Raw genomic sequence first — 19,808 nt, 5'->3', positions numbered from 1 at the left:
GTCAATTTGCATATTAGCCTTTTCTAATATAGGATAATTCACCCCTATGCTTCACCCAGCTTCCCTTATCAACACATGGTCGATCTTTCAATGACATGTTCAAGGATCTGAGAAGACCTGTAATAGAGAAACCTGTTTAAGCCAGCATTTTCCAACCTCACTTGACCACAATATCCTTTTTCATTCGGCCATTCAAAAATGTGAACTTATTTTTGTGTATTGAGCGTGGGCAACCTGTCCAGCCCTGTTGATACAGAAGACAAGGCACAGAAAAAAGGGGCTGTCATCTGAGCTCTCTGCCCAGCCCTCCAGGCCCCCCAACCCCCAGCCTAGGCAAGAGACAGAGGCCAGGAGGAACAGCCCAGCCCAGTACCCGCTGTGGTGGAGAGGCTATGCACACTCTGCAGTGACAGTGGGCCCAGCAGCAGCCCTGGCATGTAGGGGGGGCCTAGGCAAGGGGAGGTACAAAGCCACAGGTGGCAAAAGCAAAGCCACCTGCAGGGATCTGAAAGAGAGACGCCCAGAGGGAACTGGAGAGAAAAAAAAGGAGAGGCTGGTGATTAGTCATCGAATCAGTGGGTGGGTGAGCCAGTTAGGCTTCCCGGAAACTGTGGGGAGTATGTGGGTGATGGGCGGGGGATGAGGGGGGGGGGGTGAGGGGAGAGACATTAGTTGGCCCAGAGTTGGGGTTACATTAAGTGCCATTATCTGCTGGGGTTTCTTCTCTGGCCGGGCTGTGAAGACTGCTGAAGGCACCGCTTCCTCCTTTCTCTTCCTGCGAGTGGAGTGCCAGTGCAGGGTTGGGTGAGTGCACGGAGCTGGAATCTGTTGAGATTTGCCCAGGTGGGTGTGTCCCCACCCGCCCCAGGAGCAGGTCCTTCCAGCCCAGCCCAGTGCAGAGCAGACAGCGGAAGCCAGCTTGGGGCAGCGGCAGAGCTCAACGGGGAACACAGGTATGGGGGTGTCACGGGTGGGCTTGAACCTCATGGGGGCATAAGGGGCCCCACCCCACTTTTAGAAATGGAGTATGTGGGTGGGGATGGAGGTGAGGGTGGGCCAGAAAACCTTTGAACAGAGTAAAAAGCTAATGGGCTGCCGCAGGCAGAGAGACCGTCTCAGACAGAACACAGCCTAGAGGGCCCCTCTGAAGTGCGAAGCCCCACACGGGGGCATCTTGGGAGGCTGTGTTCTCCCCTTCACCCGTGAGGTCCACTGTCAGGCTGAGCCCTGGGCGTCCCAAGACCAATGAGGAGAGTCCTCTGGGATTGATTTCCAACCTTGTCCCATTCTCAGTTAGTACTTAACCCCTGATGCCCACTCACCTCCCAGGGCCAGCCCCTCTCCTAGATGAAAACAAACTTATCTGATTAAACTCCCTGAGTGGGTTCACTGGCACAAATGTGTTCTTACGGTGATTCTTCCTAGCTAACCAAGGGGTATATCTATCTTTCTATCTATCTATTTATCTATCATCTGTCTGCATTGATTTTAGAGAGGAAGGGGGAGAGAGAGAAAACACATTGATTTCTTGTTCCACTTATGCATTTATTAATGCATTCTTGTATTGCATCAATACAAGAGATTGAACTGGAGATTGAACCCATAACCTCGGTGTATGCTCTAACCAACTGACCTACCGGGCCAAGGCCTCCAAGAGGTTTTTTTCATGGGGTCTTTGAAAAACACTGCCTTAACCCAATGCGTTCATCTCTATAAAAAGATTAGACAAAATTATTTCTAATGCCCCTATAGCTATGGTTGAATGTGGCTCATGGGTGGCATGAAGGAGATGCAATTTCAGATACCGAGCACAGAGTGGGGGAAATATTTGAGGGTGGGCAAGGCTTTATGATACCTTTGTCTCACATCAGTGAGGGCAGCCGCCTACCTATTATCTATGCTTATGGGGGGCCTCCCTGAGAGAAGGGGACCTACCCCCCCCCACATTGTATCTCGAACTCCTTTTAGGGTGAGCTGAAATTGTAGCCCTAAGGGGAGATGGAGGCAAGGCTTGAGGGGGAAACAATCTTATCCCCATAAGCCTCGCCTCCTGGTCACTCAGAGACACTAGAGCCCAGCTCTGCCTGCCTGTGTCTGATGCTGTCAGCTCTCCCCACGCTGCTGCCCGCCGTGTACACCCCAACACAGGCCCCCGGGGGAAGGAGACGGTACAAAGGGTGAGGGCCCAAGCCAGTGGCGCATACTCAGTGCTGGCGGGAGTTCAGGGTGAGGTCAACAAGGCTGGAAGGCTGCAGGAGACTCTCTGAGGCAGGCAGGACCCTGCCAGGGTGACAAGCAAGGTGAGAGGCATGCCTACACTCTGAGCCCAGGGCCAGGACAGCTCCTCAGTGATTTCTCTTGATTGGGACTTGACTTCCTGTTTTTCCAGCTCTTGAAAGCAGGGTGGAGAGAAAGGTGCAGGTGGGGAGGTGACACCACACGTGGAGGAAACTCATTACTGAGCTGTCGGCCTCCTTTCCTTTCTGCCTTTCCCCAGAAAGCAATGGGAGGGATGAGGTCAGAATACCTGGGACAGGAGGAGACATGACTGGGGATGATGCAGGGAAGGCAGCGGGAGACAGGCTCAGGGTGGGGGCAGGCATTTTGGCTGCAGCAAGCAGAGCAGGCCTGACCCCGGGAGGAGGATGGATGGAGATGAGACAGGGCAATCCCGCGGGGTCTGTGCCAGGGAGGTGCCTGTCCTTGGGAAGAGCGTGGTCCCTGGGTTAGGATGAGGCCATCTGCTCACTCAGGTGACCTCGAACTGTCTCTGCACACAGAGCCCTCAGACCCAGGAAAAGCTGACGAGCAGGATTCACTCGTGTCCCCAAGGCAGCTCTGGGGCAGGTCTTTTCACAGAGCCTTTGGGTTGGGTTGGGCTTCTAGTCAGAGGCTTGGCAGTTTGGATCCGTGTGGGGAGTCTGAATAGACAGACACCGAGAGGCCTTTACAATGAAGCCGGCTGCTGGGGCGCATCCTCCCCGTGCTGCCTGAGCCCAGCTGACGAGGCAGGTTAGAGCACACACTGCGTAGCCCAAGCATGTCAAACTCGCGGCCTGCACACGGCCCACAATGAATGTTCTTGCGGCCCAGCCAAGATAACGGTATGCAAGAAACGTTTTAATAAACATTTCGTAACTTGTGTTTTACCATATCCTGTTATACATAATCATTAATAACAAACAACAACGTTCGCTAACGACTGATTACTATAATCGTGTTGCATTCATTTCCCTTACGCACAAGTGCATCTTTTCTCTCTTAACAGTAGCAGCGAATATTTTAGCCGATTGCCACGTCATTAGTCTTGGGCTGACTTGTTTGGCGTGCGGCGCAATAGGAAATACTTTGCTTTCGGAGAACAAAAATAGGTTTATTTGCGTTACGCTTAGTAACTTGTGGAGTTACGCAGGGTCTGGTAAGTTAATGTTCAAGAAAAAATATTACGTTTTATCAAAATGTTCTATTGTTTTATGTTAACGATGACTCGTTTATCTCAGCCCTTTGTATTCAGCATGTCTCTATCAGAATAAACCTACATTTCTATGAAAATGGAAGGGTTTTTGTTTTTGTTTTTTTATTTGCGGCCCACCTAAACTTAAACCTTGTTCATTGGGCCCATCTTAGCCTTTGAGTTTGACATGCTTGGTGCAGCGGGTGGGACACACTGACAGGCTGGGACTTCAGAGTCTAAAATGAGGCTGGGGTTATTCCAGAGCAGGTCTCCTGGGGCAAGGAGGATGGGGATATCTGAGATTCCTACCTTTCAAACTTCTGAAAGATGTGAATTAATTACTAAGAAGAAGAGGTGGAGAGAGAGCAAGGCATTTAACGAATGTGTGGGAGGGGAAGGGGAGAGGAGCTTGGAGAGGGTAAGCAGAAAAGAAAGCTGGACAAAGAGGAGATATTTCTTTCCTGTCCCTGCCTCCTCCATGTCCCACATCACATATTTGTCTTCGGCTCTTGTCTGTGCTGTTGGTCAGATGCCAGAAGGCTGGGTATGCTGGCGGGTTCTGTGTAGCGGGGAGAGCGAATGATCATGATCTAGGCTCCTGCCCACTTTTACTCTCTCCTTCTTACTTCCTGCCCGTGGCAGAAAATAGCCCTGTCCCTCGCACTTATCTCAGCACAGAGCAGCGCCCAGCCCAGCTCAGAGGACAATGGGACAGGTCTGAGAGGCCCTAAGGACAAGAGGAAGGAACCTGGGTCTGGAGGTGCACAGGGGAGGCTGAAGGACAGGGACGAAGGGAGGAGGGACGTGGCTGCACGTGCGGGTGTGAGTGTGCGGTGGGCGGGTGATGTGGGGAGGCACAGCCTCTGGTGCCTCGATGTGTTTGGTGCTGCTTTGCCCTTCAGGGCTGTGGCGCTGGGATCTGTTCGTGCACTTCCGTGTAGCGTGTGCTCCTGACTCTGTCGGTGCAAGGACACGGTCCCTAAGGCAGGGGCTGTGTCTGCCCTTCTTCCTGGAGCTGTCTGTCTGTCTGTCTGTCCGTGCCTCCATGCATGTGTGAGTTACAGGGTGCGCAGCGGCATGTAACTCACAAAGGAGGGACACATTACCAGGAATCTGATGTTCCCCATCCACGCCTGTCGAGGTGGCTGAGCCTACCCAGGCCTCCGTGTCCTGTCCCTCCTCCCCTGTGAAATGAAACCCCGATGTCTGATCTTTTCTGGGTTGGCTGCTATTTCTTTACTTCCTGCGTCTCCCCTGCAACCCAACCTCTTCCTCATGGCAGGGCTGGGGAGAGGCCCAGGCTGCCCCTTTCCCACATCTAGAACCCTCCTTCCGTTTCCTGCGCGCCTCCTCTTGGCCGTATTTTCCATCTTGTCATCCGGCCTGGCAGGGTGCCCATTCAGCACCCAGGGGAGCCTCGGGAAGCAGGCGGATGGGGTGGGGACCAGGGCAGGGGCCTGGCAGCTTTTAATGCTCAGCGTGGGCCATTCCGGGTAAGTCTGTCAGGCAGGGGTGACTTTTTGGCAAATAGGTTCCACTACAGAGAAACCCAAGGACGCCCTTCTTTTAGAGCAAGAGCATTATCATCAGCTAGAGGGTTCCTAACTTTACCTTTAAATAACAGCTCATGTCACACATTTTGGTCTGTTCATCGGTGTAACTTTGTCAATGGAAAGACTTGCAATTTTGGGGGAATAACTATTCATTCACTCTTTCAGCGTCTAGTAGGGGCCTCCTAATTGTAAGGAGTATTGATTGTCCACGTAATGGTTACGAATGATAAAGTGGCCATAACCGGTTTGGCTCAGTGAATAGAGCATCAGCCTGCGGACTGAAGGGTCCTGGGTTCGATTCCAGTCAAGGGCATGTACCTTGGTTTCGGGCACATCCCCAGTAGCGGGTGTGGCAAGAGGCAGCTGATCGATGATTCTCATCAATGTTTCTAACTCTCTATCCCTCTCCTTTCTGCTCTGTAAAAAAAAAAAAAAAATCAATAATATATATATATATATATATATATATATATATATATATGATAAAGTGTGAACTGTTACTAAAATTTTGCTGCAACCTGTTTCCAAACAGGCCTTTTAAGGGGCATGATCTACTAAGTGAGTTATACATGTGGACAAGATAGTCAAAAACATGATAATAAGAAGTGGTTAGTTGTAAAAATATATATCTATGAAAAAGAAGAAGAAGAAGTGGTTGGTTGTGGTTAGCTGACTGATTTGATATATAACAGACGATGGGGGAGGGGGCAGATAGCCTGCCAGCAGGAATGAATTCCACAAGGGCCTGCTAAGTAGAGAGATGAGATGTGAGCACACTTGGGAAGAAAAGCCTATGAAAGTTGTGGTCCCATCCCGGGATCTTACCATCTAGTTGGGGAAATGGAACAAATAGACACAACACAACTCGTGGAGTTCAAAGCAGCAAGCTAAGTGCTTAAGTAGATGAGCGGAAATTGTAAGGAGGGGCTTATTTGTGTGTGTGTGTGTGTGTGTGTAAGACAGGTGAGCACATGTTACCAGTGTTTGAAGTGGGAGAAAAAGAAAGATTACTTACAAGTACACATTTCCATTAGGCACATGAGGAAGTAAAACCATTTCTCTATGGGCACAGATTTCACATCGGCATCTGTAAGGGACCAGGAGCTCTGTGCAGCCTCCACCCTCATCTCTCACCATCCACTCTTATTGGAAGTAGCACCAGCTTGGACTTTGGAGCCAGGAAGTCCTGGGTTTGAGTCCTGACTTCGCTCCTCACTGACTGAGCTCTTGAGCTGTTTCCTTGCCTGTAAAAATGAGGATAGCCGAAACCAGTTTGGCTCAGTGGGTAGAGTGTCGGTCTGTGGACTGAAAGGTCCAGGTTCGATTCCGGTCAAGGGCATGTATCTTGGTTGTGGGCACATGCCCACCCAGTAGGAGGTATGCAGGAGGCAGCTGATCGATGTTTCTCTCTCATCGATGTTTCTCGCTCTCTATCTCTCTCTCTTCTTCTCTGTAAAAAAAAAAAATCAATAAAATATATATTTTTTTAATGAGGATAAACACGGACCTCCAAGGGCTGTTGGAAGGATTAAATACTGTGTATATAAAATACCCCAGGATATGGTAAACAATCAGTAAATGACAGCTGTTTCACTCAACGTTTATTGACATTGACGTAGGTGCTGACAATACAAAGATGAGTAAGTCACAGTCAATAGCCCTTCCTGCAAGGAGCTCACAGTCTAGTGGGAGGTGCAGATAAAGAACAGCTCATTACAGTACGGGCACGGCGGACGGGAACAGCTATGATAAACCCAGGCACGCAGGGGAAGCACCAGTGAGGGACCACATCTGCCTTGAAGGGAGGGACTCAGGAATGGCCTCACAGTCCTAAGAGGTGACTGAGTTTGTCCGTTGGAGAATGGGAGGGGGCTCATTAAATCAAGAGGAAACAGCATGAAAACACAAGGTATGTGCAAAATGATTAGTTTGGTGTAACTGGAGCAAAGGAGCATGGGAGATGGGGCATGTGTCAGGAACAGAGCCTGGTTTTACTTGCTTTTCTGCCCCAGTTAGTGTTATTTTCCTTGTTGAAATGGGTATTTTGGAGAGGAAGTGTTTCTTTTAAAACAACAACAACAACAACAACAAAAACCTTATTTATTTATTTATTTATTTATTTATTTATAATATACAAAACAATTAGTCTCTATGCAGTCTCCAATTTTGGTCCTCAGGTATCAGGGTTCTCTCCTGCGAGTTTTTCATTGATTATTCAGGAAGATTTTCTGCATTTTAGTTGTAATACCAGTTTGTTCCTGGGAGCATGTCCATGCAGCATCCACTTACTCTGCCGCCATTTTTATTCCTAGGAAGTGTTTCTTTATTCTCTTTAACTGTCCTACACCTCGCACAAGTCCTAAACTGCGGTTCATAGTGGTTGGAGGGAGAACAAATGAACAAAAAACCCACAAGAAAACTTGTGGCAGTCAGGTTTACAAAGTAGTTTCATGTATGCATTCAAGCATGAAAGGAGTAAGCCCAGCACCTTAGGATAGCTGCTCAGGGTCTCTGCACAACTTTGCTCCCTAAGATGCTCCCTAAGTGGACGCTCATATTCATAGCATTTATTCACAATAGCCAACAGGCAGAAAAACCCAAGAAACTATCGACAGGTGGGTAAATAAACAAGAGGTGATATACAGACATATGAACATATTACTCAGCCATGACAAACAATGCAATTTGACACATACTACATGGATGGACCTTGAAAACTTTTGCTACGTGAAATAAGCCAGACCCAAAGAAACACGACTCCACCCATGCGAGGTATCTGGAATGAGCAAATGCACAGAGACAGAAAGTAGAATAGAGGCCACCAGTGGCTGGAGGGCAGAGGTGGTGGTGGAATGGGCAGTCACTATGTCATGGGTATAAAGCTGCTGTTTGGGATGATGAAAAGGTTCCGGTGATGGTTACACAGCATTGTGAAGGTACTTAATGCCACGAATGTACACTTCAAGATGGTTACAAGGGTAAATAACTAAGTTAGGCATATTTCACCACAAACACACAACATAGATGGCATCTGGGTAGCTTCTGTGGCCTCGTCGCGTCAAGGAAGATGGGATCCTGAGACCATGCCCTGTCGTCTGGCTCCTCTACCTCTTAACTATGTCCTTTGTCTGCCGGCTGTTGCCTCAGACAGTCTCATCAGTGCCCATGGGACTTTCTCACCTTGCTGCCTGGGCTTAGGGTCCCCTTGGGTCTCTCACTAACAAACAGCCACCTCTCCCTATCACAGAACCCCAGCTGGGGCGTTCCCTAGTCCAGCAGCCACCAGCCTTTCGGACCTCACGGACTACTGGGTGGGGACCCCTGCCTCGTCAGATCCTCCAGGGGAAAAGCTCTACCCCCAGAGTCTTGCCCTGCCTGCAGGGCTGTGCTGGTGTGTGGTCAGCCCAGGAGAGCCCTGTTATATTATTTTCCACACTTTTCAGATGAAGAAACTTAGAGGTCAGCTCAGAGGCAGACCCAGGGCGCTCTGAGTGCAAGCCCAGCCCACACAGGAGCCAAGTGGGTGTGAGGAGTGAGGATGGGATTTTGTACTGCACTTGGGAGCTTGAACTTTATTCTTTAGATAAAAGGGAACCAGCAGAACACCTGTTCCAGGGGAGGAGCTCCAAAGCACCTGACAATGATACCTGTTTACTTGCACTTTATGACCTGTTTCTCCCAGTGGATTGAAAGTTGAAAGTAAATGGGGGCAAAGCCTTTGTTTTGTTCACTGCTGTGAACATGCCTGAGAAAGCCTAAACACTTTATATATATACAGTAGTCTTATTTAATCTAAAAACCTATGATCTCCACTCCTCGACCCCTACTCCACCCCCAGATAAAGAAAATAAACTTCAGCCCTAACCAGTTTGGCTCAGTGGATAGAGCGTCGGCCTGCAGACTAAAGGGTCCCAGGTTTGATTCTGGTCAAGGGCATGTACCTTGGTTGTAGCTACATCCCCAGTAGGAGGTGTGCAGTAGGCAGCTGATGTATGTTTCTCTCTCATCAATGTTTCTGATTCTCTATCCCTCTCCTTTCCTCTCTGTAAAAGATCAATTATATATACAATATATATATATATATATATACACTTTTTTTTTTTAATGAACTTCAGAGAGATTAAGTCATTTTTCTGGCAACTAAAGTAGGTGAACTGGCAAAGCCAGGATTGAAACCCAGACAATCTTGCCTTAGCCAGTGGTCGGCAAACTGCGGCTCGCAAGCCACATGCGGCTTGCAAGCCACGGTTTGCTGCTCTGTTGACTAATGAGTTTGCTGACCACTGCTAGGGAAAAACACATAAAAAGCATTTTAATAATGTACTAATGTCTTTAACCTGAAGTCAAAACTTCTAGGTAAGAGTAATGCCTTAGCAAACTCATTAGTCAACAGAGTGGCATGTGGCTTGCGAGCCGCAGTTTGCCAACCACTGCCCTAGCCGGTCTGGCTCAGTGGATGGAGCGTCAGTCTGCACACTCAGGGGTACCAGGTTTGATTCTGGTCAAGGGCACATGTGGGGGTTGAGGCTGGGTCCCCAGTGGGAGATGTGCAGGAGGCAGCCCATCAATGATTCCCTCTCATCATTGATGTTTCTATCTCTCTCTTCTCCTTTCTTCCCTGAAATGAGAGAGAGAGAGAGAGAGAGAGAGAGAGAGAGAGAGAGAGAGAGAACTGCTATACAGCCCTGCTGCAAAAAAGCTACTCTGGTGGGGAAAAGGCTTGAGGCTGAGAAGATTCAAGAGGCCAGCCAGTTTAGCTAGATACACATCTGTCCCTCACCCTGGCCTTGCATAATGGTGACTTTTGGTTTGCCTTCCTATTCCAGGTCTCCAGACGACGAAGCCCTGACCCAAGGCACCCTCCCCCTGGCAGCCACCTGCCCTGCAGCCATCACCCACCTTCTCCAGCCCTACCTCTGCTGGCTTTGGGACTGACTGTCTCCATGCAGCCTCCAGGCCCTGCCCTGGAGAGGAGGACTGCCTTGTCAGAACCTTGGTGTGCCCCATGAGGCCCCCGAGGCTAGCTCCCCGGCACACCCTGGCACGATGTTGGCCAACTTCTCCGCGAACGCTTCCACCAACAGCTCCGATCCCCCGTGCCCTGACTACCGGGCCACGCACCGGCTGCACATGGTGGTGTACAGCCTGGTGCTCCTCCTGGGGCTCCCGCTCAACGCGCTGGCCCTCTGGGTCTTCCTGCGCGCGCTGCGCGTGCACTCCGTGGTGAGCGTGTACATGTGCAACCTGGCGGCCAGCGACCTGCTCTTCACCCTGTCGCTGCCCGTGCGCCTGTCCTACTACGCGCTGCACCACTGGCCCTTCCCGGACCTCCTGTGCCAGACGGCGGGCGCCATCTTCCAGATGAACCTGTACGGCAGCTGCATCTTCCTGACGCTCATCAATGTCGACCGCTACGCGGCCGTGGTGCACCCGCTGCGGCTGCGCCACCTGCGGCGGCCCCGCGTGGCGCGGCTGCTGTGCCTGGGCGTGTGGGCGCTCATCCTGGTGTTCGCCGTGCCCACGATGCTCGTGCACAAGCCGGCGCCCTGCAGCTACCGCGGCCTCCAGGTGCGCCTGTGCTTCGAGAGTTTCGGCGACAAGCTGTGGAAGAGCCGGCTGCTGCCGCTCGTGCTGCTGGCCGAGGCGCTGGGCTTCCTGCTGCCGCTCGTGGCCGTGCTCTACTCGTCGGGCCGCGTGTTCTGGACCCTGGCGCGGCCCTACGCCACGCAGAGCCGCCGCCGGCGGAAGACGGTGCGCCTCCTGCTGGTCAACCTGGTCATCTTCCTGCTGTGCTTCGTGCCCTACAACACCACGCTGGCCGTGTACGGGCTGCTGCGGGGCGACCTGGTGGCGGCCAGCCCCGCCGCCCGCGACCAGGTGCGCGGGGTGCTGATGGTGATGGTGCTGCTGGCGGGCGCCAACAGCGTGCTCGACCCGCTGGTGTACTACTTCAGCGCCGAGGGCTTCCGCAACACCCTGCGCGGCCTGGGCTCGCCCCTCGGGCCCCGGACCTCGGCCTCCAACGGGGACGGAGGGACGCTCGCCCAGCTGCCCCGGGAGGTCAACCCCACCGGCAGGCCCGCCGCCTCCAGCCAAGGACTGATCAGTTATTCCAGTCCCCGGACGCCCATCCCCGACGATTCTGTCCTCTAAACGAACACGGGGGGGCCCCAGTTACACCCACCTCCACCCCCTGGCGCACCTCTCGCACTGGAAAATGTGCAGGAGGGCCGTGGATCAGACACTTGGATTTTTCTGGGTGGCAACTCCAACTCACACATGCAGAAGGAGCCAAGTGTGGGAGCAAGGGGCACGGGGAAGGAAGGTGTGCTGGTGGAAACAATTAGTGGTGATGATGAGCATGGAAAAGACCCCCCTCCCCAGCCTGTAGGCAGCGGTGGTGCTGGGAGCCTGCCAAGGCAGGGACAGAGGAGTGGGTGAAATGCCCTTGCAGGGGACTGGAAACACTGCCCAGCACTAGTCGATGTAGCAGAAAAATGGATGTCCTGGTTTTAGACTGGCCTCTGCAGGCTTAGGGCCGTAGGTGCCACCCACATTTCATTCCCACCTGGGCTTCCCCCTTCCCGGGCATTGAGGCATAATACAAGCGTTTACTGGATAAGACAGAATTGGTTTCCTTCTTGTTTTGAGACTTGTAATAATTTAGACCTGGCTTTCAACATGGGGTGGTTGGGCCAGGGTAAAACTGTGAGTGAGAAGGTTTGTTTTCTCCAGAATCTTGATCCTTGTTCCCCTTCCTAGGTCTTTTCTTATTCTACACTCCAACCCCCTTTCAAGACCTCCTCCATTCTAGATCCTAAGTCTACTTCTGCCACCTCCCTCCTCCCCACTGTTTCATCTGGAGTAAGGAAACAATTTTTTGTACTAAAGTAACAGTTTGCTTTTTTTTTTGTCTCAGACCCTTTACACCCTTAAAAATGGAGAATTCCAAACAGCTTTTGAATATACTTAGTTCTTTTGATACTTACCATATTAGACATTAAAATGAAATTTTCAAAACATACAGATCTGGCCACTGTGGTTCAGCTGGTTGAGCATCATGCATGCACCAAAAAAGGTCCTTGGTTCGATTCCTGGTCAGGGTACATCCCCAGGATTTTGGTCTGGATTCCCAGTAGGGGGGGGCATGCAGGAAGCAGCCAATCCAAATCCATGTTTCTCTTTCTCCCTCTCCCTCTCTAAAATAAATTTAAAAAACAAATTTGAAAGGACAGAAATACATAGGCACACATTCCATTAGCTGTGAGAGCAATATCTTTCATTTTTCTAAAAATATATTTCATTGATTTTTTACAGAGAGGAATAGAGAGTTAGAAACATAGATCAGAGAGAATCACCGCAGCTGTCTCCTGCACAGCCCCTACCGGGGATATGCCCGCAACCAAGGTACATGCCCTTGACCGGGATCGAACCTGGGACCTTCCAGTCCGCAGACCAACGCTCTACCACTGAGCCAAACCAGTTTCGGCAAGCAATATTTTTCATGAAGCTTCTGGAAAACCCTACTATACATACTTGTGATAAGATGAAAGTGAAAAGAACAAACGACAATAGTATTATGAAAATAGTTTTGACCTCATGGACTTCTCAAAGAGTCAGTCCCCAGGTCACACTTTGAGAACTATACTGAAAGTATTAAAGTTCTTGTGTAACTTCTTCCCAGGGCATTACATAGAGTGCTTTTTATTGCTGTGGAAGACAGCAATGCTCAACAAATCAATAATTGTAGCCCTTAGGCTTGGGGCTTGGGGTGGGGGTGGGGGCGTCATTAGGAGCTGCACACCAATGGAACGTGGCCTTGGGCTTGCGGGAGCAGCCGCCCTAAGGTGGGGGTGGAACCAGCGGCAGGCACTCTGAGCAGTAGGGGGTGGGGCTTCTCCCAGGGGGAACGGGAACTGTGCCACAGCCAGGAAAGAAGCTTACAGGGAAGTTAGAGTGTGATGGGAGGACAGGAATAGGCTGGCTGTTCTTAGCAAGCTGGAGGCAAAGGAAATGGAAGACTGGTTTAGGGGCCACCTACTGCTTTCTTCCCTTTTTACCGGAGTCGGAGTCGGAGTCGGAGTCGGGAGCTGGTAGGGGTTGCAGAGTTGGCACTCGGACATCTTGAGACCCTGACATTAGCGAGGGCGTTGTTGTCATGCCTAGGCCTTGTATGCCTTTCTGTGCCTGTCTCTCGATGCTGTATGTTTCTCTCTCTCTCTCTCTCTCTGTGTGTGTGTGTGTGTGTGTGTGTGTGTGTGTGTGTGTGTATGTGTAGTACGCGCGCTTGTTGAGTATCTCTGGGCCTTTTTGTCTCTGTGTGATCCGTCCAGAGGGTGATTTACAGGTGTAACGTGACCCCTAGTGGCCAAACCGGAGAACTGACCCAGATTCCTCCGCGAGAGCCTCTAACTCGGGCCTTCCACCATCTGGCCGGAGGTTAGAGTCCTGGAGCAGGCCCTCACCCCCTGCTGTTCTGAAACAGGCCTGGAGGTTAGCACCTGCTCCTTCTTGCTTCATTCATCTTTAGGGTTCAGGACCCGTGCCCTTCCAACTCTGGGATTAACAAACAGAACCGAACACGATTTTTAAAAACTATTTGATTATTTTTATTTGCGGATACATGAATAAATTCCAAAGTAATTAAAACTAGCATAGCAAGTATCTTCTACATACTATATAATTTCCTTATTTATTTATTATAATTTTTATAATTTATTGTCTGTCTCCTCCCTCTCCCCAGGAAGAATGTAAGCTCCCTGAGGGCAGGAATTTTTGTTTGACGGTTCTCTGATGGAACTTAGAACAAATAAATGTTTGTGGAATGTTGCACAATTGGGTCTTGCTGTGAAGTAGTTTACTATCCAGTTGGAACAAAAGAACAAATCAACTATAATTACCATTTAAAACAGAAGATGCAAGAATGCAGAGTAAGCCCTGGCTGGTGTTGCTCAGTGGCTGAAGTGTTGGCCCACAGTATCAAAGGGCCTCAGGTTCAATTCCGGTTCAAATCAGGGGCACATAATTGGATTCCAGATTCAATTCCCAGCCCTGATTAAGGAAAGTTTTGAAGGCAACCAATCAATGTGATTCTCTCTCTGTTTTTCCTCATCTGCTTCCATTCTCTCTAAGACTCAATGGGGAAAATATCCTCATGTGAGTTTTTGTTTGTTTGTTGTTTTTTTTAAAGGGAGGGGACACAGAGTAAGGTTAGCAGCTCATTTAGTGGGCAATGGGAAGCCCCTGAAGGTTTTGCTAACCTTGACACAGTGTCGGGTAAACCGTAGGAAATCAGGTGGAGAGAGTCTAAGAGAAAGGAAGACTGGTCAGGGAGCTGTTAAAATAGTCCAGAAAAAGCGTGACGGTGGCCTGCGGAGGTGGATGGAAGTAGGCTGTCTCCGGTGTGAAATCTGGTGTTTAAGCTCTGGTGGGCTGTTTCCCCACATTCGGTATACCCCAAGGGTTTCCATCACAAGAATCGATTAAGGAGATGTGGCAGGCAGAGGAGAAATGACCAAAACCTGACGAGTAACAGGCTGGGCAAGTTTAAGAAAACCCATAGCCGTTACCATTTTCACAGGATTCCCCAATTACCGCATGGACTGCATGATGGAGACAAGATGTGAGGAATCCAGAGTCCATGTCCTGGAGTTGCCTCAGTTGAAGTTTAGGGAAATCCAAAGGAGGAAACCTAAACGGAGGGAGGAGAGCTTTAACAAGTTTTTAGCATGCTCTCTGAATGCCTGGATCTCAATTTAGTGCTTAAAATGCATTATCTAACTTATTACAACAACTCACTGAGTTAGGGATGATGATTACCCCATTTTACAGATGAAGCACCCTGGGGAAGGTAAGGTCTTAAGGTCACACAACCAGGAAGTGGCCAACATCCTAGTGTATCTCCCCTTCCTGGCACACCCCATCTCATCCCCGCCTTTGTGGCATCCACCCTTCCCTACTTTCCTTTCTTCCCTTTTCTTCCGCGTGAAGTCACCTCTCCTTCACCTCTCTTGACTGAATTCTCACCTTGGACCTACTGTACCATCTCAGCCTCCTTTCTTAGTGCTTCCTTCCTCCTGGCTCTAACCCACTGAGCCTCCGGCACACCTGAGCCTTCCCTCTGCTCTGGCCTCCACACACACACACACACACACACACACACACACACACATACACACACACCCATGCAGAACACAGTGTGGCCGGGCATGCTCAAGCAGGATGGCTCAGCCGTGGTCCCTTCCCCCTGTGAGGATGTGCCCAACATCTCCAAGGCAGTGTTCTTGCTGATCTACGAACTAAAGGAAAGACTCCTCCTCTGGGATCTCCACAAAGTCTGTCTCCAAAGGATGGTCCCGCTGCATGGCGAGGTTCGTTAGGGGAGTAGTGATCATTGGTCTGGAAATGAAAAATTCAGGAGAACCCGGGGGAGAATTAAGGGAACCCAAAAGGGCCCTGATCCATCTCGAGGGCCATCCTCAGGGGTTGCTACGTGGGGTCCTGTGCAAGAAAGGAGGAGGTGAGGTAAGCTCACACCAGGCCTTCCTTCTCCGTTCTCTCAGGAGACCCTGGGGACAAGCGGCTGGTAACTCTGAGAGCTGTCCTTCACAGGGGAGCAAGATCTCACCAAGCACTGAGGTTCCTCACAGGGGTCTTGGAGGATCCCACAGGTTCTCTGAACTTGGCAATCAGAAAAACGTAGGTACTCATTCAGCTCTGACGCTTCTTGGCAACGTGACCTTAGCAATGACTTAGCCTCTGAACCTCTGTGTTCTCCTCTGAGAAATGGGGATCGGCATACCTCCCTCCCTGGGGTGCTGTGAGGGTCAAGGAGCTCTTCTTTGAAAGGCACCTGAGAGGCACCCCAAAGGGGAGCGCTTTCCCACAAGAATACGCCTTGGGGAGAGTGTGTTGGCGATGCCCACAGGGAGGGTTTCTGGAGGACAGGGAGGGCCCCAGGTGAATCCTCACCCAGGCGGGGCTCTGCCAGCAGTGCGAACAGGGCCAGGCGGGTGCGTTTCCATGGTGCGAGGTCAAGTGCACAGTTGTTTTTTGGGGGAGTGGGGGGAGCCGTGCCTGGCTGGGTGCCCTGGACTTCATGCACCTCCAGCCAGAGGCGTGGGAGGCAGTACCTGAATGAGAGAAGCACGGGGCATGGGATGAAGAACCAGGCGAAGGAGAAAGGGCGAGGAGCCTGGAGGGGAAGTCAGGGCCCGGGCAGGCCCAGGGTGGGGCCGGGAGAGGGGCCCAGGGCAGGAGGGCGGGCGGGAGCCCGGGAGGCTGGGCGCCCGCGAGGGCGGAGGGGGCAGGGCGGGCGGGAGGAGGCTGGCGGCGCTGACACAGCCTCGATGTGCGGATCGGGCTGGGGTTTGGCCCACAGGTCAGGCGTCTGGCAGTATTATGGGATGGCGCGGCCTTAGGAGACAGCGGAGTATTATGGGCTGGAGCAGCCTTAGGAGACCGGGGAGTATTATGGGCTGGTGAGGCCCGGCTCCAACTGGAGGCGGGAGGAAGGGGTGCGGGGCGGGAAGGGGGGGGGCGGTGGTGGAAGGGAATATTATGGGCTGGAGGCCTCCTGCGACCAGAGGCAAGAGTATTATGGGCTGGCAAGGCCTTCGGTGGCCAGAGGGGGGAGCAGCGGGGGATGGCACCGGCTGCATGTGACTGAGGGGGGGCCGGTTGGAGGGGGGGTAGCGAGGGGGGGTGGGGGAGCATATTATGGGATAGCTCTTTGTACCTACTGCGGGGACTGCTTCTCCAGATGATATTATGGGATGCCGGGTGTGGGAGGGGGAGTGGGGCCGGGGGGATTATTATGGGATGGTGGTGCAGAATGGGGAGGGCCCCGGGAAGCTCTTCCTTAACCCCCCACCCCACCCCATCCCTTCCTCTCTGGCCATCTTCTCTAAGGTCTGCTTCTCTCTCAAACGGCCCAAGGGGACCACCTGAAACCCAGCACCCCGCCCTACACACACACACACACACACACACACACACTCTTTAGGCACCTCAACTCCATCGGAGCATCCGCCCTAGCTAGCAGCTACCTCCGGGCCCCTGGGGGGGACAGGCAGCCCCTGGGGATGGGGAGAAAGCCCCAAAGCAGGGCTGTCTGGCCGGAGGACCACGCCTCTCATCCCCGCGGGGTCCCCGGGGCCGCCCTATCCCCTTGGGGCACTCTCCTCTCCCTTCGCCCTCCCGTCCCAAAGTGGGGTCCCGGGCCCTTCTCCCCTCCCCCTCCCCTCTGTCTCTTCTCCAGCTCCCTCCACAGCCTTAACCAGTAAAACAGGCGGCCGGCTATTATGGGATGGCTGCTCCCGGCAGCTCTGCAGGGAGGGGGCGGTCACCGCGGAATGTCTCTTGTGGGTGGCTATTATGGGATGGCCGCCTCTCCTTTTTTTGGGGGGGGGTGGGGGCAGCAAGGAGAAGGATTATTATGGGATGTGCCCTGCACAGCTGGGTGGGGCTGTAAAGGGTAGGTGAAGCTTTAGGGAGGGGTGAGGGGAAAGGAAAGGAAGGAAGAGGGCAGGAGCTGGGAGGGTGGGTGAGCCCTGGAGCCAGACCGGAGGCCTGGCAAGAGTAACTGGCTGAAGAGGTTCTTGGGTGACAGCTGTTGGAAGGGGCCCCTGGGGCAGGCTAGAGCTAGCCACCTCCGAAACCCAGACACCTGGGTCCTTGTGGCTCGCAGCCTGGGAGCCGCAGGGTTGCTGAGTCCAGGGCTGCCGGCGTGCTGGCCGCACCGGGAGAAGGCTGGGTCCCGGCTGTGTGGCACCCCAGAGGGAGCAGTGCTCTCCTGGGCGGCCACAGGACCCAAGTCCTCCTCCCCCACTCTGCCTTCCTGGATTTGACCCTCGGGACCATCGCTAAGGTTGGGGGGGGGGGGGTGATGGACCGGGGCATCTTTGCCAGTTTGCAGTCACACCTAGGGAATACAGGCTGGGTTGGGTCCTGAAGGACAAATGCCCCTCCCCCCCAACCCTGCACAACCCGCATCCTGTCTAGCCATCAGAACGCACTGTCACTGTGGCTTTTCTTCCCTAATCAATTGTTTTCTGACAGAGCAAGAGAACCCTGGTCCCTTCAATCTCTTACAAGCAGGGTTTCTAGGGCTCACATAGAACAGACATACAGAAGGAGGAACTACATACAGAGCATGTGCTGAAAACTCCATGAGCAACTATGGTATGCTGAGTGTTATTCTAGGTTCTTCTGTGCCATGGGATGGGAACAGAACTCTGTGATAACTGGCTAGAGAGGCTGTCCCCCTGGATACATTAATCAGGAGATTATCCCACCCTTGGTCCCTGAGGGCCAATCATGCTAGTGGTTTATTTATAATTTATCTGGGAGGGTAGCTTGGAGCCAGGATAGGGAGGGGGAGCATAGATGCATAAAGACCACAAAAAGCAACACACACACACACACACACACACACACACACACACTAGCCCTCTGGACCTCCAGAGGAGAGGAAGGGTCTTTAATCTTTTCCTTGTGGTATGAGGGAGAGGTGGAGAGTAAGAGGAGCAAGAGTTGGTAGAACCCATAGGGATGGGGCCGAGGGCTGTGGCGCACTAAGGGTACCCCAGTGCCTGTCATCACAGGCTGTGACTACCATTATAAAACTCTCTTCTTGGTTTACATGAGGAATCACTATAGCAATGTGGTAAACATATAAGAAGAAAAGGGCAGATGCAGATTTACAGAAGGGAATTTGAGGCCCAGAGGCAGGCTAGATCCCCTAGAGAAATGGGGAGAGGAAAGGGCATAATAGGTGTCTGGCAGCACTATATACGAAGGAGAAACTTCGTGAGAGGAGGTATGCCCACATCACGGTATCTTAAAAGAGCTTCCTCCTTCCCCCCAGATGAGGAGCACAAGGTTCCTTCTCAGTACTCAGAATACGCATGGGGGGGGGGGGGGTGTTTGCACAAATGAATGGGGCCCGATCTTGAAGTTAAAGAGAATGTAATGAGGAAGACTATGGTAGCCTTGTGGAAGGGGGAGGGGGGGGAGGAATGGCCTGCACAATGGACAATGGATGTAGCAAAAGGGTGGACCAGGGAATTAAGTCAGGCAGGAACTGGTGGGAAGACTTATCAGGGTCTCTGGTACTCTGCTTAGAAGCAAAGGGATAGTGATTTCCAGAAGCAAGCTTTGCCTCTTGTGGGCTCTTTTCTCCTTGCCAGTTCTCCAATCCCGCGGCTCCCAGAGCAGAGTGCTATCCTCTGGCCAGGCCCTTTCTCTGGGGAAGTGAGATCAGAAGGGCAATGTAGAGATGTATGAAGCTCTTCCCACTCATTTCTGGTCAGGAAGGGCTCCTCCTAGGAGGAAGTTCCGGTTTCTCTTCAACCTGTCCCACCGCCGTAGGTCTTGGACTTGTGTGAAAAAGGCACAAGAGAGCAGAGAGGAAGACATTACCTCTGGCTTGGGGTCGGGGGCAGCAAGGCAGCGGTGCTGGGACATTGGTTTTCACTCAAGTCCTAGTTCTCTGGGGGCCAAGAAAGAGCAAAGAGACAGGTTTATGGGCTCAGGTTTTCTGAGGGCCAAAGGGTTTTAAGATCAGGCTCTCCAGCACAGTTAGGGAAGGGGGTGACTACCTTGTGGCACAATTGAATGAAGAAGGCATCCTGGAATGTTGACACGTACACGTGGAGGGGAAGATGGGGAATATTACACAACAAAGGTTTTTTTGGGGGGTGGAAAATGGGGCCTCAATGAAGTGAGGATGGGGGGCAGTTGAAAGTAATATGAGACTTCAGGATACAAAATGAGAAAGTGGCTGAAAAACCATGAGACGT

The 19,808-nt window shown here is 51.9% G+C and overlaps 1 protein-coding gene across 4 annotated transcripts; it reads left to right on the top strand.

The window, feature by feature from the left end:
* The first annotated feature begins 81 nt into the window (after positions 1-81).
* LPAR5 (lysophosphatidic acid receptor 5) lies at positions 82-11,631 on the top strand. Of its 4 annotated transcripts, none has more exons than XR_004991179.2 (2): positions 82-953; positions 2,502-3,336. XR_004991179.2 is itself a non-coding variant. In XM_036456677.2 (2 exons), the coding sequence occupies exon 2, from the start codon at positions 10,054-10,056 to the stop codon at positions 11,158-11,160; it is 1,107 nt and encodes a 368-aa protein (XP_036312570.1). In that variant the 5' UTR covers positions 655-953; positions 9,834-10,053; the 3' UTR covers positions 11,161-11,631. The 4 variants fall into 4 exon arrangements, 2 of the variants coding, with proteins under 2 accessions (XP_036312570.1, XP_036312571.1); XR_004991178.2 differs by having other exon boundaries at positions 2,498-3,336; XM_036456677.2 differs by lacking the exon at positions 2,502-3,336 and adding an exon at positions 9,834-11,631 and having other exon boundaries at positions 655-953.
* Positions 11,632-19,808: the final 8,177 nt, after the last annotated feature.

The sequence above is a fragment of the Pipistrellus kuhlii genome, unplaced genomic scaffold (genome assembly GCF_014108245.1).
Source record: "Pipistrellus kuhlii isolate mPipKuh1 unplaced genomic scaffold, mPipKuh1.p scaffold_m20_p_3, whole genome shotgun sequence".
In the NCBI taxonomy this organism is placed as follows: Eukaryota; Metazoa; Chordata; class Mammalia; order Chiroptera; family Vespertilionidae; genus Pipistrellus; species Pipistrellus kuhlii.
Note: the sequence above shows the minus strand (reverse complement) of the source record. Positions and strands in the feature narration are given on the sequence as shown.

What these genes read in the sequence shown, in the direction of transcription:
- LPAR5 (XM_036456677.2), top strand. Translation starts at nt 10,054, where the DNA reads ATGTTGGCCAACTTCTCCGCGAACGCTTCCACCAACAGCTCCGATCCC.